General features: G+C 46.2%; 1 protein-coding gene across 1 annotated transcript in view; it reads right to left on the reverse strand.

Annotated features, from left to right (window-relative positions):
- The window catches only part of CKAP5 (cytoskeleton associated protein 5), a 4,315,141-nt gene that overhangs the window by 846,127 nt on the left and 3,451,816 nt on the right, over positions 1–17,198 (reverse strand). The window contains exon 33 of the mRNA XM_044084803.1: positions 1,598–1,718. Coding sequence (XP_043940738.1) covers positions 1,598–1,718 — 121 coding nt within the window. The remainder of the gene's footprint in view (positions 1–1,597; positions 1,719–17,198) is intronic.

Below are 17,198 nucleotides of genomic sequence, written 5' to 3' on the forward strand. Positions count from 1 at the left end.
AAGTATATATCTTTTTATCCAGACGTTCCACTGTCTTGCCGTCTTTGTCAAGAGGGAGAATGGTGGTAGTGGGCAGGACCTTAGAGGCCTTGTCCATAGATAGAGATAGTGTCTGGATCAGCTGGTGGACACTTGAGCAGTGTCAGGCACCTTGCAAAGTCTGGTCTGCATTGAGTAAGAGTTTGGGAGTCTGGGTTAAGCGATGCTGAGGAGAAGGCATCTAAATATGCAGGAAGGATGGGAGAAACAGCAGATGGGCTTGGACCTCTAGCATGCTATCAGAAGAGGAAGGAATATGCTCATTTATTTTCTTTTAAGGTGCCTAGCAGGTGTCTGTCAAGACCTAGAATCTGCAGACTGTAAAAGATTGAAGGGATCAGACAGGCCTTTGGAGAGCGCTGGTTCCCCCAACATCGGAGACGGACACTGGTATCATCTCAGCGAACATGCTCTTGCCGATGGATTGTGTGGCATCCATGAAGGTACCCGCTCTATCCAATGTGGCAGACTTGGATCCTTCTACCAGGCCAAAGTCAGCCACAGGCTGAGGATCGGATGGAAGAGGCTTACCGGTAGCTGAAGGCCGTAGAGTCTTGGCCTTTTTTGGCGGTTCTGAAGAAACATCTGAGGTGCCCTCCATCCCTAAAGTGATCTGCTTAAGCCGTTGGTTTTCCAAGTACAGGTTTAATGCATGCAAGCATCTACGAAGGGTCTTAAATACAAACGTCTGGCAGACAGGGCAGCAGGTGTGGTCGTGCGACTGTCCCAAAAGAAAAGGCACTTATCGTGGGTGCCCTTGTGAGGGATTTGGCAGCCGCATGGACACTTACCCTTTCTGGATGACATGAACAGGCAATACAACTTAAAAGGTAGGAGTGAAAAGGTCCAGAACAGGGTACTTATCTGATTTATACAAATCAGATGTCAGCGGTAGCTGTAGCACCTGGCGTACGACTGGTGGCTGAGTTCTGAGGGCTGGTGTATGCAGTCACTTTTATGGCCCACATTACCTCTGCCACATCAGACGTTACACACACCTCAGAGGGACTAAAAACTTTTGTATACTGGCCATACGTACGCGAGACAAAAGGAGTAGACCGATATGCAGAATACTGCAACATGAGAATAGGAGGACATCATAATTCTGCATTATGGTTTCCGTGTCTCCCATAATTCTGTATTACAGGAGACAAGGCAACCATAAACAGGGCTAAATGGTGTTTAATAGTATTAAACGCATTACAAAAAAAAAGACCTTAAAGTTTGGATCGATTTTCGAAATCTTCTCAAAGCACGATGGCATTACTTTCCCTCTTGAATCATATTTATAACCCAACTTTAATCGCTGCACAACTGTAAAAATTAAAGACTAACACATTAACAATGAATTTTGAACAGAAATAAAATGCACAATTACTTTATATGGGTAGCACATATCCCAATGACAGGCAATTAGGCTTAATGCAGGGATACAAAATAGTCTATTAATATTGACTTTACCCAGCATCCCATGTCTTAGCTTCATTCCAGTTATCATTAGAGTGCTGGGGAAATGAATCTCATTTGTTCAGCAACAGCATAATAATGTGCAACATACCTGTGCCAGTGCCTGAATGCTACAATTCATATCACCACTTGCCACCTGTGAGATGACAAAATTTATGGTTGAAGCGGTATTGGAGTGGAGATCATCAAAGTGAGGAGAAACCGCATGAATTCTAAAATGGAATAGCAAACATTTTATTTGAAAACATTCTAATAGCAATTAATCCAAATTGCATGCTCATAACTTTTAGTTATGTACTCACCATAACTTCAGATGTTTGGGATCCATCTCGCCTACATTCTGACTGATGGGTTCGGAGCCGATCCTCGGCTCCGACTCGGCACGCTTATGCCAAAGAACGAAGTCTCTTATTGGCTGAGCTTACTATATCCCAGGATGCACCACTACCAGTCCCCCAGATCTAGTTTGTCCGCATACATGCACACACGCATGCACTGCTTATATAACATTGACAGATGAAACAAGATAAAAAACAGTAGAACTCAAACCCTTCAATCTCTTCTGATCTCCAAGGCAGGGGGAAGGAGGGTGGGTTATTAGGAATGTAGGCGAGATGGATCCCAAACATCTGAAGTTATGGTGAGTACATAACTAAAAGATGTTATGTGATCCTATCTCGCCTACATTCTGACTGATGGGACAGAGTCCCTAGCACCTAAATCCTGGGTGGCTCACTGGAAAACACTCCTGAGTACCGTGGAACCAAATGATGCTCGTCCTTTAGATGCCACATCCAATTTATAGTGGGAAATGAAAGTGTGCGGGTTGGACCAAGTAGCCGCAGCACAAATCTCAGAAATAGCGAGCTTGGAATGGAATGCAATAAAGGTAGCCATAAGCTCTAGTAGAGTGAGCTTTGACAGATGTTGTAAGTTGTTTATTTGAAGAGGAATAAGCTTGAGTTATGCAATCTCGGATCCATTTGGCAATAGTAGCTTTAGTGATGGTTTTACCCAGTTTATTATCTGAAAAGGACACAAACAATTGATCTGTTTTCCGAATTTGTTGAGTCCTATCTAGATAGAAGCGCAATTGCCTGTGAACATCCAATGTATGGAAGGTGTATTCCGCTTTGTTTGAAAATTTTGGAAAGAAAACTGGCAGCTCTAAAGATTGTTGGAGACAGAGATTAGAGCAAACTTTTGGGACAAAAGATGGATTAGGTCTAAGTGATACTCTATCCTTGTGAAAATCAAGTACGGTGGTTTGATAGATAGGGCTTGAAGTTCTGAAACTCTTCTTGCAGAGGTAATTGCAATTAAGAAGGCAGTTTTCCAAGACAGATATTTCAACTCACATGTAGCAGCCGGTTCAAAGGGGAAGATGTTAAGGCACAGTACCAAATCAAGATCCCACGGAGGCGCAGGATGAAAAACTGGGGGTCTTAAAAGCACAGCACCTTTCATGAAAGTTTTACATAATCTGCTGCTCATCAACGGTGGGTCTATGGAATCGTGAAATTTGGAGATAGCTGCTAGTTGGACTTTAATAGTAGAGACTGAAGATCCTTGATTAAACAAGGATGTTAAAAATTTCAAGACCTCTGGTATCGGGCAGTAATAGGGTCTAAGCCTCTGAGTTGAGCCCAGATAGCAAACCTCTTCCACTTACTGTGATACAATTTCTTAGTGGTGGGTTTGTGGGCTGAAGATAAAATGTGAATAACTTCCGGGTCCAAGGTGTGATTTCTGACTAAAGTCGGAAGTGGAGGAGCCAAGCTGTTAATTTCAAAGTGTGAAGGGACTGGTGCTGTTGTCCCGACTGATGAACCAGAAGGTCCGGAATTAGATCCAAGAACCAAGGACCGTCCAGAGTATATTTGTGTAGGTAGGGGAACCATACCTGACGAGGCCAGTACGGAGCAATTAGAATCATTGTGGAATTGGGAAGCTTTCTGGATGACTTTGGGGAGGAGTGGAATCGGAGGGAAAGCATAAAGCAGTCCTGTTGGCCAAGGTTGGACTAGAGCATCCGTAGCTGCCTCCCCTGACGCTGGGTCAAGGAAAAGAACCTTTGCACTTGTGTTTGTGGTGCTGCAAACAGGTCGCAGCACGGAATCCCCATCTTTGAAAATCTGAGCTGCTACTGTTTCGTTCAGAGACCACTCGTGAGGAGAGAGAATAGTCCTGCTCAGTCTGTCTGCCAATACATTGGATTTTCCTGGAATGTGGGTCGCTACCAGGAAGCGCTTGGTAGCCACTGCCCATTCCCACACCCCCATGGCCTCTCTGCAAAGGGGGTAAAATCTGGTCCCTCCTTGTTTGTTTAGATACCAGACCACCGACATGTTGTCTGTGTGGATGGCGATAATGCCTTGAGGGAGAAACTTGTGGAGGGCTTGTAGGGACAGAAGTACAGCCCTCATTTCCAACACATTGATATGGAGAAATGTTTCGTTTGGAAGCCAAGAACCCTGAACTGACCTGCCCAGACAATGCCCCCCCCCCCCACTCCGTCTGGGAGGCATCCGTTGTCAAGGTGGCCACCGGAGGGGGTATAACAAAGAGTCTTCCCTGATTCAGATTGGATGGCAGAAGCCACCAGCGGAGGTCCCGTTTGCACGTTTCTGTAATCAGTATGTGATGATTGAGGGGGAGATCCTGAAAAGACCATTGTGTCGATAACAGCCACTGGAGAATCCTCATGTGCAATCTTGCCAGAGGAACTAGGAGAACCGTGGCAGACATTGAACCTAAAAGTTGCAGGACCATCCTGGCTGGGGCTTTGGATCTTAGAAGCAGGGCTCGGACTTGATCTTGTAATGTTTGTATCCTTTCGGTAGGAAGGAAGATTCGCATTAATTTTGAGTCTATCTCTGCTCCTATGAATCTTATGTGCTGAGAAGGCAGCAAGACAGACTTTGACCAGTTGAATGTAATTCCCAGGGAAGCACCCAGGAGATGGTGGCTTGTAGGTTCTCTAGTAGTAGATGCCTGGTGGTGGCAGTCAGGAGCCAGTCGTCCAGATAGGGAAACACTTGGAATCCGAGACTCCTCAGGTGAGCAGTCACTACTGCCAAACACTTGGTGAACACCCTGGGGCTGTGGTGAGACCAAAGGGCAGTGCACAAAATTGGAAATGACTGTCTCCCAGGCTGAAGCGCAGATACCTCCTGGACGCCTGATGTATCGGTATGTGATAATAGGCGTCCTTGAGATCTATGGAGCACATCCAAACATCTTTCTCCAACAATGGGAGAATGGATTGTAAAGTGACCATTCGGAATTTGGACTTCATGACGGACTGGTTTAGTTTGCTGAGATCCAGAATGGGTCTCAGGTCCCCTGTCTTTTTTGGCACTAAAAAGAACCTTGAGTAATTTCCGGATCCGATCTGGTCTGTGGGGACCGGTTGGATGACTCCTTTTTCTAGCAGCTTTGAAGCTTCTACGGCTGCAATTTCCCTTTGACTGGGTGGTGGGTCCGGGATTTTTTTGGACGGTGGGGGTGGGCGTGTGAAGGGAATGGTGTAACCTCCGGCAATAATCCGAAGAACCCATCTGTTCTGAGTAATAGACTCCCAGGCTTTTAGATGCTTGGAAAAACGGCACCCGACTGGCTCCGGAGTAGCACAGCCGGGCAATCCCTCATGGAGTGTGGGAGGCTGAAGAGCCACGAAAGGACTCGCGGTCTCCAGTGTTGCGGGGGCCTCTGCCGCCTCTGGGACGGCGTCTCCCAGAAAAATTTCCCCGTCCTCTGCCTCTGGAAGGGGAATCTTCCTGCTGTTGAGGAAAGAATTTCTGTGATTTGCGGAACCACATCTTCCCTCCTCTTTTAGCCTTGGTCTCCAGTGTTGCGGGGGCCTCTGCCGCCTCTGGGACGGCGTCTCCCAGAAAAATTTCCCCGTCCTCTGCCTCTGGAAGGGGAATCTTCCTGCTGTTGAGGAAAGAATTTCTGTGATTTATGGAACCACATCTTCCCTCCTCTTTAGCCTTGGGATAAGGCCGAAAGGGAGTGGAAAATCGTGCTCCCACGGCAGATAAAGTCTTTCCTCCTGCTCACAGCGGTAAGAGTGTCTTTACCTTGGGTCCAAACAAAGAGGACCCATCAAAGGGAGCGTCGGCAAAGGAAGACTTGAAGGCCTCCATGAAATGACACAAACGGAGCCAGGCTTGTCTCAGAGAGCCACGCCTGTGCCTGCTTGCTCCGCCTTCGGCCGCATATGAAATGAGCCTCATGGACGAGTTAGAAATCGAGGTAAGGATAGCCAACTGAGAGCTAACCGACTGGGCTAGCTGCTCAGGTAGGTTACCTGAGAGGGAATCTGAGAGCTCCTTGACCAGATCCCTCTGTAGTCTGGTGAAATGTGCCAAATAATTCAGGGACCTCAGAGTAAAGGCCGCTGAAGTCAGGGTGCGCTTCCCGTACCGGTCCATGCTCCTAGACTCCTTATTAGGAGGATGGACGGAGGTTGAAGCCTCTGCCACGTCCTGCTGGGCAGCAGATGCCACCACCATGGCATCTACAGCCACGCCTTTCGTTAAGAACTCCTTCTCGGGTGGGGCAGACAAAAATTTGTTAGGGCGAGAAGGCACTGGTTCCACAGTATCTGGATGTTCCCACGCCCTTCGACAAACCAAATCCAGAAGCTCGTCGAAGGGCGGAGACACCCAGGAGGTGGAGGGCTGAGCCCCGAAGGCCTTGAGGAACACCGACTCATCAGCAGAGGGGGGGTTTGGAATTCCAGCCGCCTCGTTGCTTGAGGATCTCTAGAATGTCTGAGAATGAGACATCATCCGAGGACGACTTTGGGGACCCCTCCGCATCATCAAGAGCAGTGTCCAATGTAAGAGACTCATCGGCGGGGGAGTCCACGTGCTTCCTCTTGCACAATCTCTTCCTTGGGGGCTCCTCCGAAGACAACTCCGAAAGACCCTCAGGAGGAGGGGAACCCCCAGTGGGGGTAACCTCAGGCCCCGGGGCTCCGCTGCCTAGAGACAGGGGAACTGCCAAAGACCCAGTCTCCATGCCCAGGGAAGGTGCTGGTAAAGCCGTAGAGATGGCCAAAGAAGATTTGGCCAAGGCACTCCTCATAGCTCTGAAGGCCGGACCCCCAGAATCCTGGGAGGGTCCAGTCTCCGGAGCCATGATAGCAGACGGAAGTCCCGCGTCAAGCACCGAGAGGGAGGCTTGGAACCGACTGCATTGGTCCCAACGTCACCCCGGCCCGGCCAAGAAGTCCGTGTGCTAAACTCGGACCAAGGCCGGGTTGGAGTAAGGGTCGGAGCCGACCCTAGGATCTCCACTGGCTCCATCAGCACCTGCTCCGACGGAGCCGAAGCGGTCGGAGGAGGAATGGCAATGGAATGGGCTATCGGCTCCGAAGCCAATTGGGTCGGAGCCGAAACAAATTTCTGAAAGACTGGGGACTGGAAAAGTCTTTGGAGTACCCTGTCTATGTCCGAATCTGACATCCTTGATGACCTGGAAGAGACCGAACGGGTCCGAGTAGGCCTCTCCAACGGCTCCAAGGGACTAGGGGACCGGCTCCGAATCGACTTGATAATTATCGGCGCCGAAGAAGTGTCCAAACCAATTTCTATCGGCGCCGAGGAGGAAGTGTCTGAGCGGACAACCTTCATCGGCTCCAAGATCAGTGGAGCCGATGAAGATGACCTGCCTCTCGAGGCCCCAGCCGTCGGCTCCGAACCCAGAGGAGTCGAGGCTGGAGGCATCGAGGCAGACCGTTCCGCCCTTGGCTCCGAAGTCCGTGGAGCCGAAGGAGAAGCCTGCCTATGTCTTTTGGCGGTCGGTTCCGACGGGCTGGTCGGAGCCGACGCCCTTTTCTTCTTTGCAGGAGAAGGAGAGGAAGCTAAAGCCTCTTCAAATGAGGGTTTAATAAGTGAAGAAAACACTACTTAGCTCAGCCAGCTCGAGACCACGTCTTAGCTTGTTAGCGGCAAACGAGATCTGGGGGACTGGTAGTGGTGCATCCTGGGATATAGTAAGCTCAGCCAATAAGAGACTTCGTTCTTTGGCATAAGCGTGCCGAGTCGGAGCCGAGGATCGGCTCCGAACCCATCAGTCAGAATGTAGGCGAGATAGGATCACATAACATCTATTATTTCCTAAGCAGAAACGAATCCAGCAAAGCAGTTGTTTCAGTTTTCTTTCATCTAAGCAGGTATAACCATTAGAAGAACATTTAAAAAATAGTAAAGGAAATTCTATAACAAATACAGCTGTGCAAATATACTTAGACTTTTTGTAGGATACTTGCAATAAAAACAAACCTTTCAAAGCATGTTCAACATTTGGCCTTACCACTTACGCCTCCTACTTCACCTTTGAGGATACATACGTGACAGGCTGAGGAAGTTACTAACATAGGGGTAAGGGATATCCACATAAAATTTTAATTGTTTGATAGTGGTGAGATAGCCACATCACATATGACTTGTAGTGGTGCGGATATTGAATTCCTATAGCTTGTGTACAGTGGTCACTGAATGTGCTTTTGTACTCTAAACCAGCCACACAGTGAACATTTAGAGTTCGTATCACAACTGTTTTATTTCTTTTGCTAGCTTAGTCAGTGAGAGCAGGCAAGCATGTCAGAAGAGGAATATGGCAAGCGACAAGGAGCCAGTTGGCTGAGATGTGCCAGGCTAAAGGACTGCTGCATTGAAACCTGACTAAAGCAGACATGATTGCAGCTTTAGTCACAGCTGCATCAGGGAATAGCAACCAGAACAACGATCAGACTGGCTATGGGAATGTACAACTCTCAGAAAATGGACAGTTCAACCTTTCTACAGAGGATTTAAAAATCCATCTGGAGCCAGAGGCTTAAATTGGAGGCCAAGCATTTCGAAATGGAAGCAACGGAGAGAGACAGACATCTGGAAGCTGAGGCAGAGGCAACATGAAAAGGAGATGCTGACACGTTGTCAGAGTCATGGAGATAATGGAGAAGGGAGTAACCCGAGCCCCAGAAACAACGAAGGTAAGTACATTTCTTCCACAATTTACAGAGGGGGATAATTTTGATAGTTTCATTCATATGTTTGAGGGGGTATATATATGCAGTATAATGTTGACCAAAAGCTCTCGGTACAGTTCCTGACCCCCTTGCTCCATGGTAAAGCTGTAACTGTTCTGTCCAAACTGTCTGATGATGACTTTTTAAATTATAATGCTGTAAAAAATTGTTTGCTAGAATTTTTTTAAGATAACACCTGAAGCTTATAGAGAAATTTTCGTGAGCACAGACACAAGGCAGATGAAGGTGTGTATGAATAGGTTGCTGAACTGAGCACTTGTTTTCATAGGTGGGTGAGTGGATGTCAGGTCACCACTTCTGAAGGGCTGGCAGACCTTCAGGTGAGGGAACAAGCCCTTAGCACTTCGCCTGAGGAAATGAGGATCTGTTTAGCTGATGGACAATGCCTTACTGTAGATGAGTTGGTGAAGAAGTGAGACCTATACCTCGCAAGCAGGGCATAACTGCACAGGAAAGGGACACCCAGTGCTGCTCATGGGTCTAAGGGAACCTATGGTGGGCAGCCTAGACTGCCCCAACAGAATCTGTCAGTAGCAGGGGAAGCCACTAGTCCAGGTACACGTCCAGGACCTAGGGTTATATGTTTTAAATGCAACCAGTGGGGCCATGTAGCATATAGATGTCTACGGAGGCAAGGTGAGGAACAAAAGGTGGGAGAGCCAGTAAGTGGGAATGACAAAATGCCAACAGTAAGTTTTCTTGAGAAATAATGGTACCAGACTACCACCCTGGTGATTTCCTGACAGGCAAGGATTTTGATAATGCAGTACCACGTGTGGATGCACTTACACACAGTCAGGCTTGGAGACAAGCATGTGGGTCTGCTAGCCTGCGGGAAACCCAGATAGGCCACACACTTGCACTCAGGACTGGTGAGGTGGTTACTACAGGGAGGGAGCTACCCTGTAGCAGAGAGACTGAAGGTGAACCACAGCTGCTTGTGGGTACTGACGGTCCCAAGGGCAGAGTGACTGCAAGGGCAGAGGTGAGTAGTAGACTGTGAGGCACCGCTGTTAAGAGGATACCAGACGTCCTGTGGAAGACGAACTGGGAAAAGTTACAAAGAGAAGTGAGACAGGCTCAGCTCTCAGACCCTACATTACAAGGCCTGAGGGAGGTAGCTAGTGAAGCACCTGATTCTCAAGGGAAAGGGGAATCTGGATACAGACACAAAGGGTTACTGTATAGTGTGTGGACCCTTGAGAGAGGGCTAGAGGATTAGAGAATACAGCAGTTGGTAGTGCCCAGAGCCTACCATCTGGCACTTCAAGCCAGAGCCCATGATATTCCCTTGTAGGTCATATGGGCTTAAAACTTACAAAGACGTATTATGCAGAAATTCCACTGGCCTGGGATTTCCAGAGATGTAACAGGGTACTGCAGGACCTGTGAGCAGTGCAAAAACGTACGCAAGGCAGGAGACAAGGTGAAAGCTCCTTTGATGCCTTTGTCTGTGATTGAGGAGCCATTTCAGAGGGTAGCTACGAATACTGTGGGGCCTCTGAGTACCCCAAGTTACACAGGGAAAAAGTATATCCTAGTGGAAGTAGATTATGCTACCAGATACCCTTAGGCAGTGGCTCTGTCCTCCATTGAGGCAGAAAAAGTGGCAAATGCTTTGTTAGACATTTTCAGCGAGGTAGGTTTCCCAAAAGAAATAGACAGAGGTGCCAATTTCAAGTCAGACCTGCTGGCTTGTCTGTGGAAGTACTGTGGGGTGAAGCACCTAAAGACCACCACCTACCACCCCCAGACTAATGGTCTTGTTGAGAGGTTAGACTCTAAACTCAAGACGATGCTATAGGCATTTGCAGGCTAGTTTAAGAGGGAATGGGGAAAAAATATTTGACCCATCTATTTGCTTACAGAGAGGAGCCCCAGGAATCCACAGGTTTTTCACCTTTTGAGTTGTTGTATGAGCAAAGGGTGAAGGGACCTCTAGATTTAATTAAAAACGAGTGGGAGGGTGAGTGAATCCCACAAGGAGTCGGTTGTGGCATATGTCTTCAACCTCAGGACAAGGCTCAGGAACTCATGGCCTTGGCCCAGGAAAACCTGGCAGAAGCCCAACAGCAGAAAAAGGTCTGGTATGACAGGAATGCTTGAGGACTAGAGAGTATGCTGTAGGGCAGCAGGTGATGGTTCTCATTCCTGTCAGACACAAGATGCAGGCAGCCTGGAAGGGACCCTACAAGATGGTAAGGTAGGTCAGTGATGTTAACTACATGGTGGAACTGCTAGGCAGGGGCACAAATTGTACCATGTTAACATGATGAAACCTTACCATGATAGAGAGGCTCTTGTGCTGAGTATATGCAGTGGATTGCAGGAGTCTGAGGGAGATTTGGGGACTGATGATCTCAGTGAGGCATGGGCTGACATTTCAGTGGAAGGGGTAGCAATGTCCCAGCAGCTATCCTATACCCAGGTTCAAGAAACCTGAGCGGTATTGCAGATGTTTGGGGATTTGTTCACTGAGAAACCAGGGTGCACCCACCTGATGCAGCACCATATGGATACAGGACTGCAAAGGCCAATTCGGCAGGCCCCTTATAGGGTGCCTGAGAGAGTCAGACTCTGAAGGAGGAGAAACATGAAATGTTAGCACTAGGGGTAATTCAGGAGTCCAGCAGTCCCTGGGCCTCCCCAGTGCTGCTGGTACCGAAGGATGGCAGCACCAACTTCTGTGTGAACTACAGAAAATTAGTCACACAGAGTCAGATGCTTACCTCATGCCTAGGACAGATGAAGCCTTAGAGCAGCTTGTGGGGCTAAGTATCTTACCACCACTGATTTTACCAAGGGTTACTGGCAGGTGCCCTTGACTCCCAGTGCTAGAGAGAGGTCAGCCTTTGAGAATCCTTTTGGCTTGTATGAGTTCACAAAGATGCCCTTTGGGATGAAAAGTGCCCCAGCGACTTTTCAGAAGCTGGTAGATCATATCCTAGCAGATCTTGCCCTTGCTTACCTAGATGACATTGCCATCTACAGCCATTCCTGGCAAGAACACCTTCAGCATGTCAGGGAGGTGCTGGGCAAACTACAGAGGGCAGGGTTGACCATTAAGCCCAGAAAATGTCAGGTGGATATGGCAGAAGTCTCTTAAATGGGACAGAGTGGTGAGTGGCAAGATCAGGCCAGAACCTGCCAAGCTGGAAGCCATTCAAGCATGGCCTGCATCGGTTATCAAAATGCAAGTGAGGGCATTTGTAGGGACAGCAGAGTACTTCAGAAAGTTTGCTCCCAATTATAGTATCATAGCTGCTCCCCTCGCAGACCTGACAAGGAAAAACATGCCAGATAAGGCAGTGTGGACCCCAGCATGTGAGCAGGCATTCCAGAAGCTTAAAGGAGCTTGAGAGGACCCCCCTGTGTTAGCCATCCCAGATTACAGCAATGAATTTGTTGTGCAGGTGGATGCTTCAAACCACAGAGTGGGGGCTGTACTTAGCCAGATTTCTTCAGAGGGAGAACAGCACCCAGTGGTTTATCTCAGTCATAGGCTACAACCCAGGGAGGAATGTTATGCCGTTGTAGAAAAGGAACGTCTAGCCATAGTGTGGGCACTGCAGAAACTTCTGCCTTATCTCTACAGAAAATTTATTGTAGTTATAGACCACAGTCCACTAGCATGGTTACATCGAACCAGCTAGCAAAATGCCAAGTTGCTAAGGTGGAGCCAAGAGTTGCAAGCATATATGACAGTGCAGCACTGCAGTGCAGTTAGCAATGCCAATGCAGATGGGCTCTCAAGTTAGTGAATGGGGTAAGGTATTCCCAGACTGGCTCAACCTTCTAAAGCAACATTTCTCAAGGGTCACTTGAAAAACTAGCTTGGGTTTTCGGTGGGGGGGGGGGGGTTGTGAAGGCTACCAGCCCAGCCAGCTAGAACTTTGTAAATAATTTTATGTCATTTATGAATAGTAATATTTGTATGCTTAAGAAAACATTATGTTCTGTACGGAGCTTCAAGAATGTAACCACAGTGCACTCTGCTGGAAAAGAGCAGAAATGAGTATAAACTACACGCCTATGCAAATGTATGTGTTGATGGTAAAGGTTGGAATATACAGAACTAACTTGCAAACTCTAAGAAAATAAGTAGAGTGTTTTACGATGTGTTATAAAGTTAGTTTATCTCACCTAAGAGACAGGATATCTAGTGCTAGGGATTTCTTTCTATTGTCTTGAGACAGAGATAATTACTAGTTGTCACATGTAAAGTGTTTTTGTATTGTTCTGTGGCTTCCTAGCAGCTGTACATCTGAGAGGGAAGTATTTTTCACAAACGCGTGTTAAATTTTACGTTCCTGTTGAGGTGACAAGAATGATGTAATCTGATGACCCAGCAGAAATGTTTGATAATAACTTAAGAACCATCTTGGAGAGAAAGTCTGTGCATTTTGTATCTTGTTTTGGATTTGACATCATCTCACCAGCACTTGTCTTTGCTCTGTAAGACTTAGATCATGGTATTTCTCTTAGATAGATAGGAATATAGCAAGATCAATCTAGATGTTTTCTGTATTTATGCGGGACTGTCCTGCAATGTTTTAAAATATTTCCTGTGACTCTGAACTTGCGGTCACTGTGTTGACTCATGAAGTACTGTCTTGTGCTTTTATTATTAAAAAATATTTAAATCTTTTAATTGTGGCTGGTTTGTTAGAAATATTTAAGCTCTTAAGAGTACTTGCATATGTGTTTGGTGATATTGTATAGACCACTCCTATATAGGCTTAAAAGTTCTGGTTACACTTACCAGTTGAACAACAGTAACATTACACAGTAGAATTGGTCACACTCTGGGAAGGGCCTTATAGTAGCCGATAAGGGTGGTTGGTGGCAGCTGGTACTACCTGAACAGTCTGCGTAGAAGGGGGCATAGCTAGTGAATCTCTAATTGCCTTCCCCAGGAGTGTCTGTGTTTGTATATACATCAAATCTCAAAGTGTGTGCGTGTGTCAGCTACTTAGGCAGGGACATGAAGCACTGGTTGCAGAGGGAGGGTGCTGGAGGTTTTGGCTTGACCACTCGGCTGAGATTTTAACCCTATAGCTGTGCCAGTGAGGAGCCTTATTGGGGATCTGGACAGAGAGGGAGAAACCAGCCCTAGACTGACTGTGATCTCTGTGTGCTCTTATGAGAAACTGTACTTTACTGTGTGTGTACTTGTCATCCTCCCAATATGCACATCCCTCATTGGTGTTAGTGGTAAGGATTGAGGCTCCTTGATTACTGGGCCAGTGCAGGGGTGTCACAGCCTGTACCATTTCTTCACATTCTCTTAAGCTTATAGACCTGCAGGAAAGATGCATCTGTGCTAGGCAGATGTCAGTATCCAGCAGCACTCATAATACTCAGTAAACACCGATAAACAATTCTGTACAGGATACTACAGCAAATGCATTCAACAAACACGTGGTGTCTAATAAGATGCAGACTAAGCATACATAGAAAACAGAAATTATTTACTTACTGTAATGCTAAATCTTAGCTTTAAAAGGTATTTACAGGGTCATAAGTAATAGCCTAGCTAACCTTGCAGGCCATTTTATGCCTAGCCAATTTCTGCCCAAAATAAGCTATTATATCTGGTTATAACTAGCCTTACCAATTCCATGGTTGACAATTGTATATTACCCCTTATGAGAATAACTGGGATCATACAATAAATAATTTGAGTAGCTCCATGCATGGGATACAGCAATCAGAAGCTGCACCTGTACATTAGTACAGGGGGGGGGGGGGGGGCAAGTCCAGGGGACACTTTTGTTTGCCATCCATAGATTTAGGTTGTGCTTGAAAACAGACAAGGACGAACTTTGTTTTGTGTAGAATGGGAGTCTATTCTGTAGCAGTGGTATCCTCTGCAAAATATGCCTGTCCCTCCAAACTGTTCTACTGATGTTGCAGAAGAGGTTTAAACCCATAGACAAAGCATTTCTGATGTCATATGACTTGCTAAGTACAGTAAATTCATCAGAATTGGGCCGGAGAATGGCTTGTACACCAGACGCAAGTCCTCTCTTAGCAGTCACAGTATGGTGCGAGTCGGGTCCCTTAAAACATGATGTTTAGACGTATTCTTTTAGTAAGGTATCTCTACAGGCATTCTAGTTGTTGCTGGAGTCATGACAGATGCATGCCAAAGAAGGCATGACATTCAGTGACTAGCCTAATGCTAGTAGGCTGAGTAAAAGGTGGGGGACGGGACACTGACATTCCTAGATCTAGACACAACCCTTTTGTTTATAAGCTGTGCAATAGAGGGGGTCTTTCTTACAATAGATATTTACTTAGGCTATTTATCTGTGAAAATCTTTAGAAGCCAAGCCATACATTTCCATGAAATTTTTAGCTTTTATATTTTAAGTCCGATTAACCCAGAGATGAGCAGAACATTTACAAGTTGCCCCTATCCACAGAAGGGCAAGGGTGCTAAAGCAGAAGTAAATTTAGTTACTCGTCTTTATGATCCATATCTGTCCACGTCAATGCAAAGACTGGTAGCCACAGACAAGTCACTTCTGCATCTACTGAGCTCTCCCAAGCTCAAGTTCCTCCATCAACTATCATAATGCACCATGCTTCACAACATCCACAGATCAAATGTCCCTTTTTTGCAACCTTACTAAACAGATTTATCCATGCATTTATGATACAGGTATAAGGTAACACTGGCAAGGTCTCCTCATAGGGGAAAATATACTTTAAAAGGGGAAGATGGGTGGCTATGTTGAAATGGATGATGTGGTTAACTTATGTACCTTATACACGCTAGGCTAGCCACTTCAACAACAGGACAGAACCCCCAGCTGCTACTCTTCTGTGGATTCATGAAATAATACCATGGAAGATGGTGGCTTTGAAGTTTTATCTGGAAAAAACATCCAGCTTTTAGTATTCCACAAAAAAGTGTAGTTAGGCCCATATCCCAGTTATACTAACAGAAGTAATAAAAAAGCCAAAGGAAGTAAATACTACCCGAGTGGAATGGGTTTTTGCCTAGCAGAGTTTTATTGTATTTTGCAAAGCAAAAGGCAATGCACCCTTATGGCCACCAGACCATAGTGACCTTAAAAGCTGTTTGGCCAATTTTGAGAGAGAAAACAAAACACAACCATTCTTCCAGGAATCACTGTCTGCCTACATTAAACCTGAGCCTGTTTTTCAGTATCAAGACAATGCAGCATATGTCATCTCCTTTATAAGGAAATTGGTAGAATACAAGAATTGTTTAGGTCCGAAACCACAGATTATTATGGCATAAAGGCCAGTGAAGTACAGACAATGTGTCATTAATAATGACAATAAAGGGAGACTTCGACCGTTAAGAACTTTTTTGTCAGAAGCAACAGCAGCTAACAAAAATCAAGGCTTTCCAGGCCAGAAACATGAGGTCTAAAAAAGCTGCAAATTTAAGAAGTGAGAGTTAGTTTTACTAGTAGAAAATTTAGATCACCAAGCAGTACAGGTTCCTTGGGGTGTGTTTTTCCATAAGGTAGCACCCCCCTGCATCTCTGCCAACTGTTAAAGATCCTATACAGGAAGAGTTTAGACGTTGATGGAAGTTACAAAAGGAAATCACTGGCAGCCCACAGTCAGCATTTACTGCTGAACAGTTGAAATGCATATCAACACTGTTAGCGAGGAAGTGAAATACAGGCACTGGAGCAAAGTAAAGATCATCCCCTCAAAAAGTGTATCCAGTTACATTTGCAGACCTTCCTACTAGTAGATTTTTGACTGCTGTAAAGTTATGGACCACCCAACAGTAGTGTGCTGGATCCCTACCATTAACTGAAAAAAAACAACAACATTTTTTTGAGGGACTGAAGGTCTGCGAGATTCTTACCAAATGGATGACAAGTGGAGAAAAGGTTCTACAGATGAAAAGGCTACAGAAGCAGGCACCATACACTTGTTAGAGGCAGAAAGTGACCATGAGACTGAACTAGGTCTTGATCAAGTCCGTATTCTGCAGCCGGGGGGATGGGCATACAGGACATGGGAGCAATGAAAAACTACAGCTTCCTGGGAAGTCCCCCTAAAGACCGATTAGCAAAAAAGCTTCTGCAATTGTGCTAGTCACAGATACTAACAGGTTGCAGCATGGTCTGCTTTAGTTGTGAAGGTCTTTCCATTGACTGAGGAACTGCTTATTGGATAGTAATAAATATGAGCTAAGCTTGTTGGCCTGTCCTAAGATATGTAATGACTGTCAAAACGATAAGATGGCATGGCCCTTTCCCATAATCTCACGATCTTCTGATGTAGAGAATATGAAAGGCTTCCCTTCTGTTATGCATCACACTAATGGCATGTTACTGGAGTAGATGGGAAATGCACACCATAGGGAAGAGATACAGAACTGTGGAAAGAAAGGAGGATCACCATCTCCAGGACACTGACGTCCAAGGCAGCCTTTTCATCAGGCTACATCCTTTTGACCCTTTGCTCTAAACATTGACCATAATCCCAAAGACAATTTCATCCATGGTGACTGACAGTGAGGAAGACAATGGGGAAAGCAGCAGTCCTGAGGCTGGTTGCATGTGCATAGCCATCAAACAAGGGGGCCTTTCAGGATGGTTGAGAAATACCAACTGGATAGCAGAATACTTGG

This window comes from Protopterus annectens, chromosome 9.part0 (genome assembly GCF_019279795.1).
Source record: "Protopterus annectens isolate FY-2018-M chromosome 9.part0, PAN1.0, whole genome shotgun sequence".
NCBI classification, from domain to species: Eukaryota; Metazoa; Chordata; order Ceratodontiformes; family Protopteridae; genus Protopterus; species Protopterus annectens.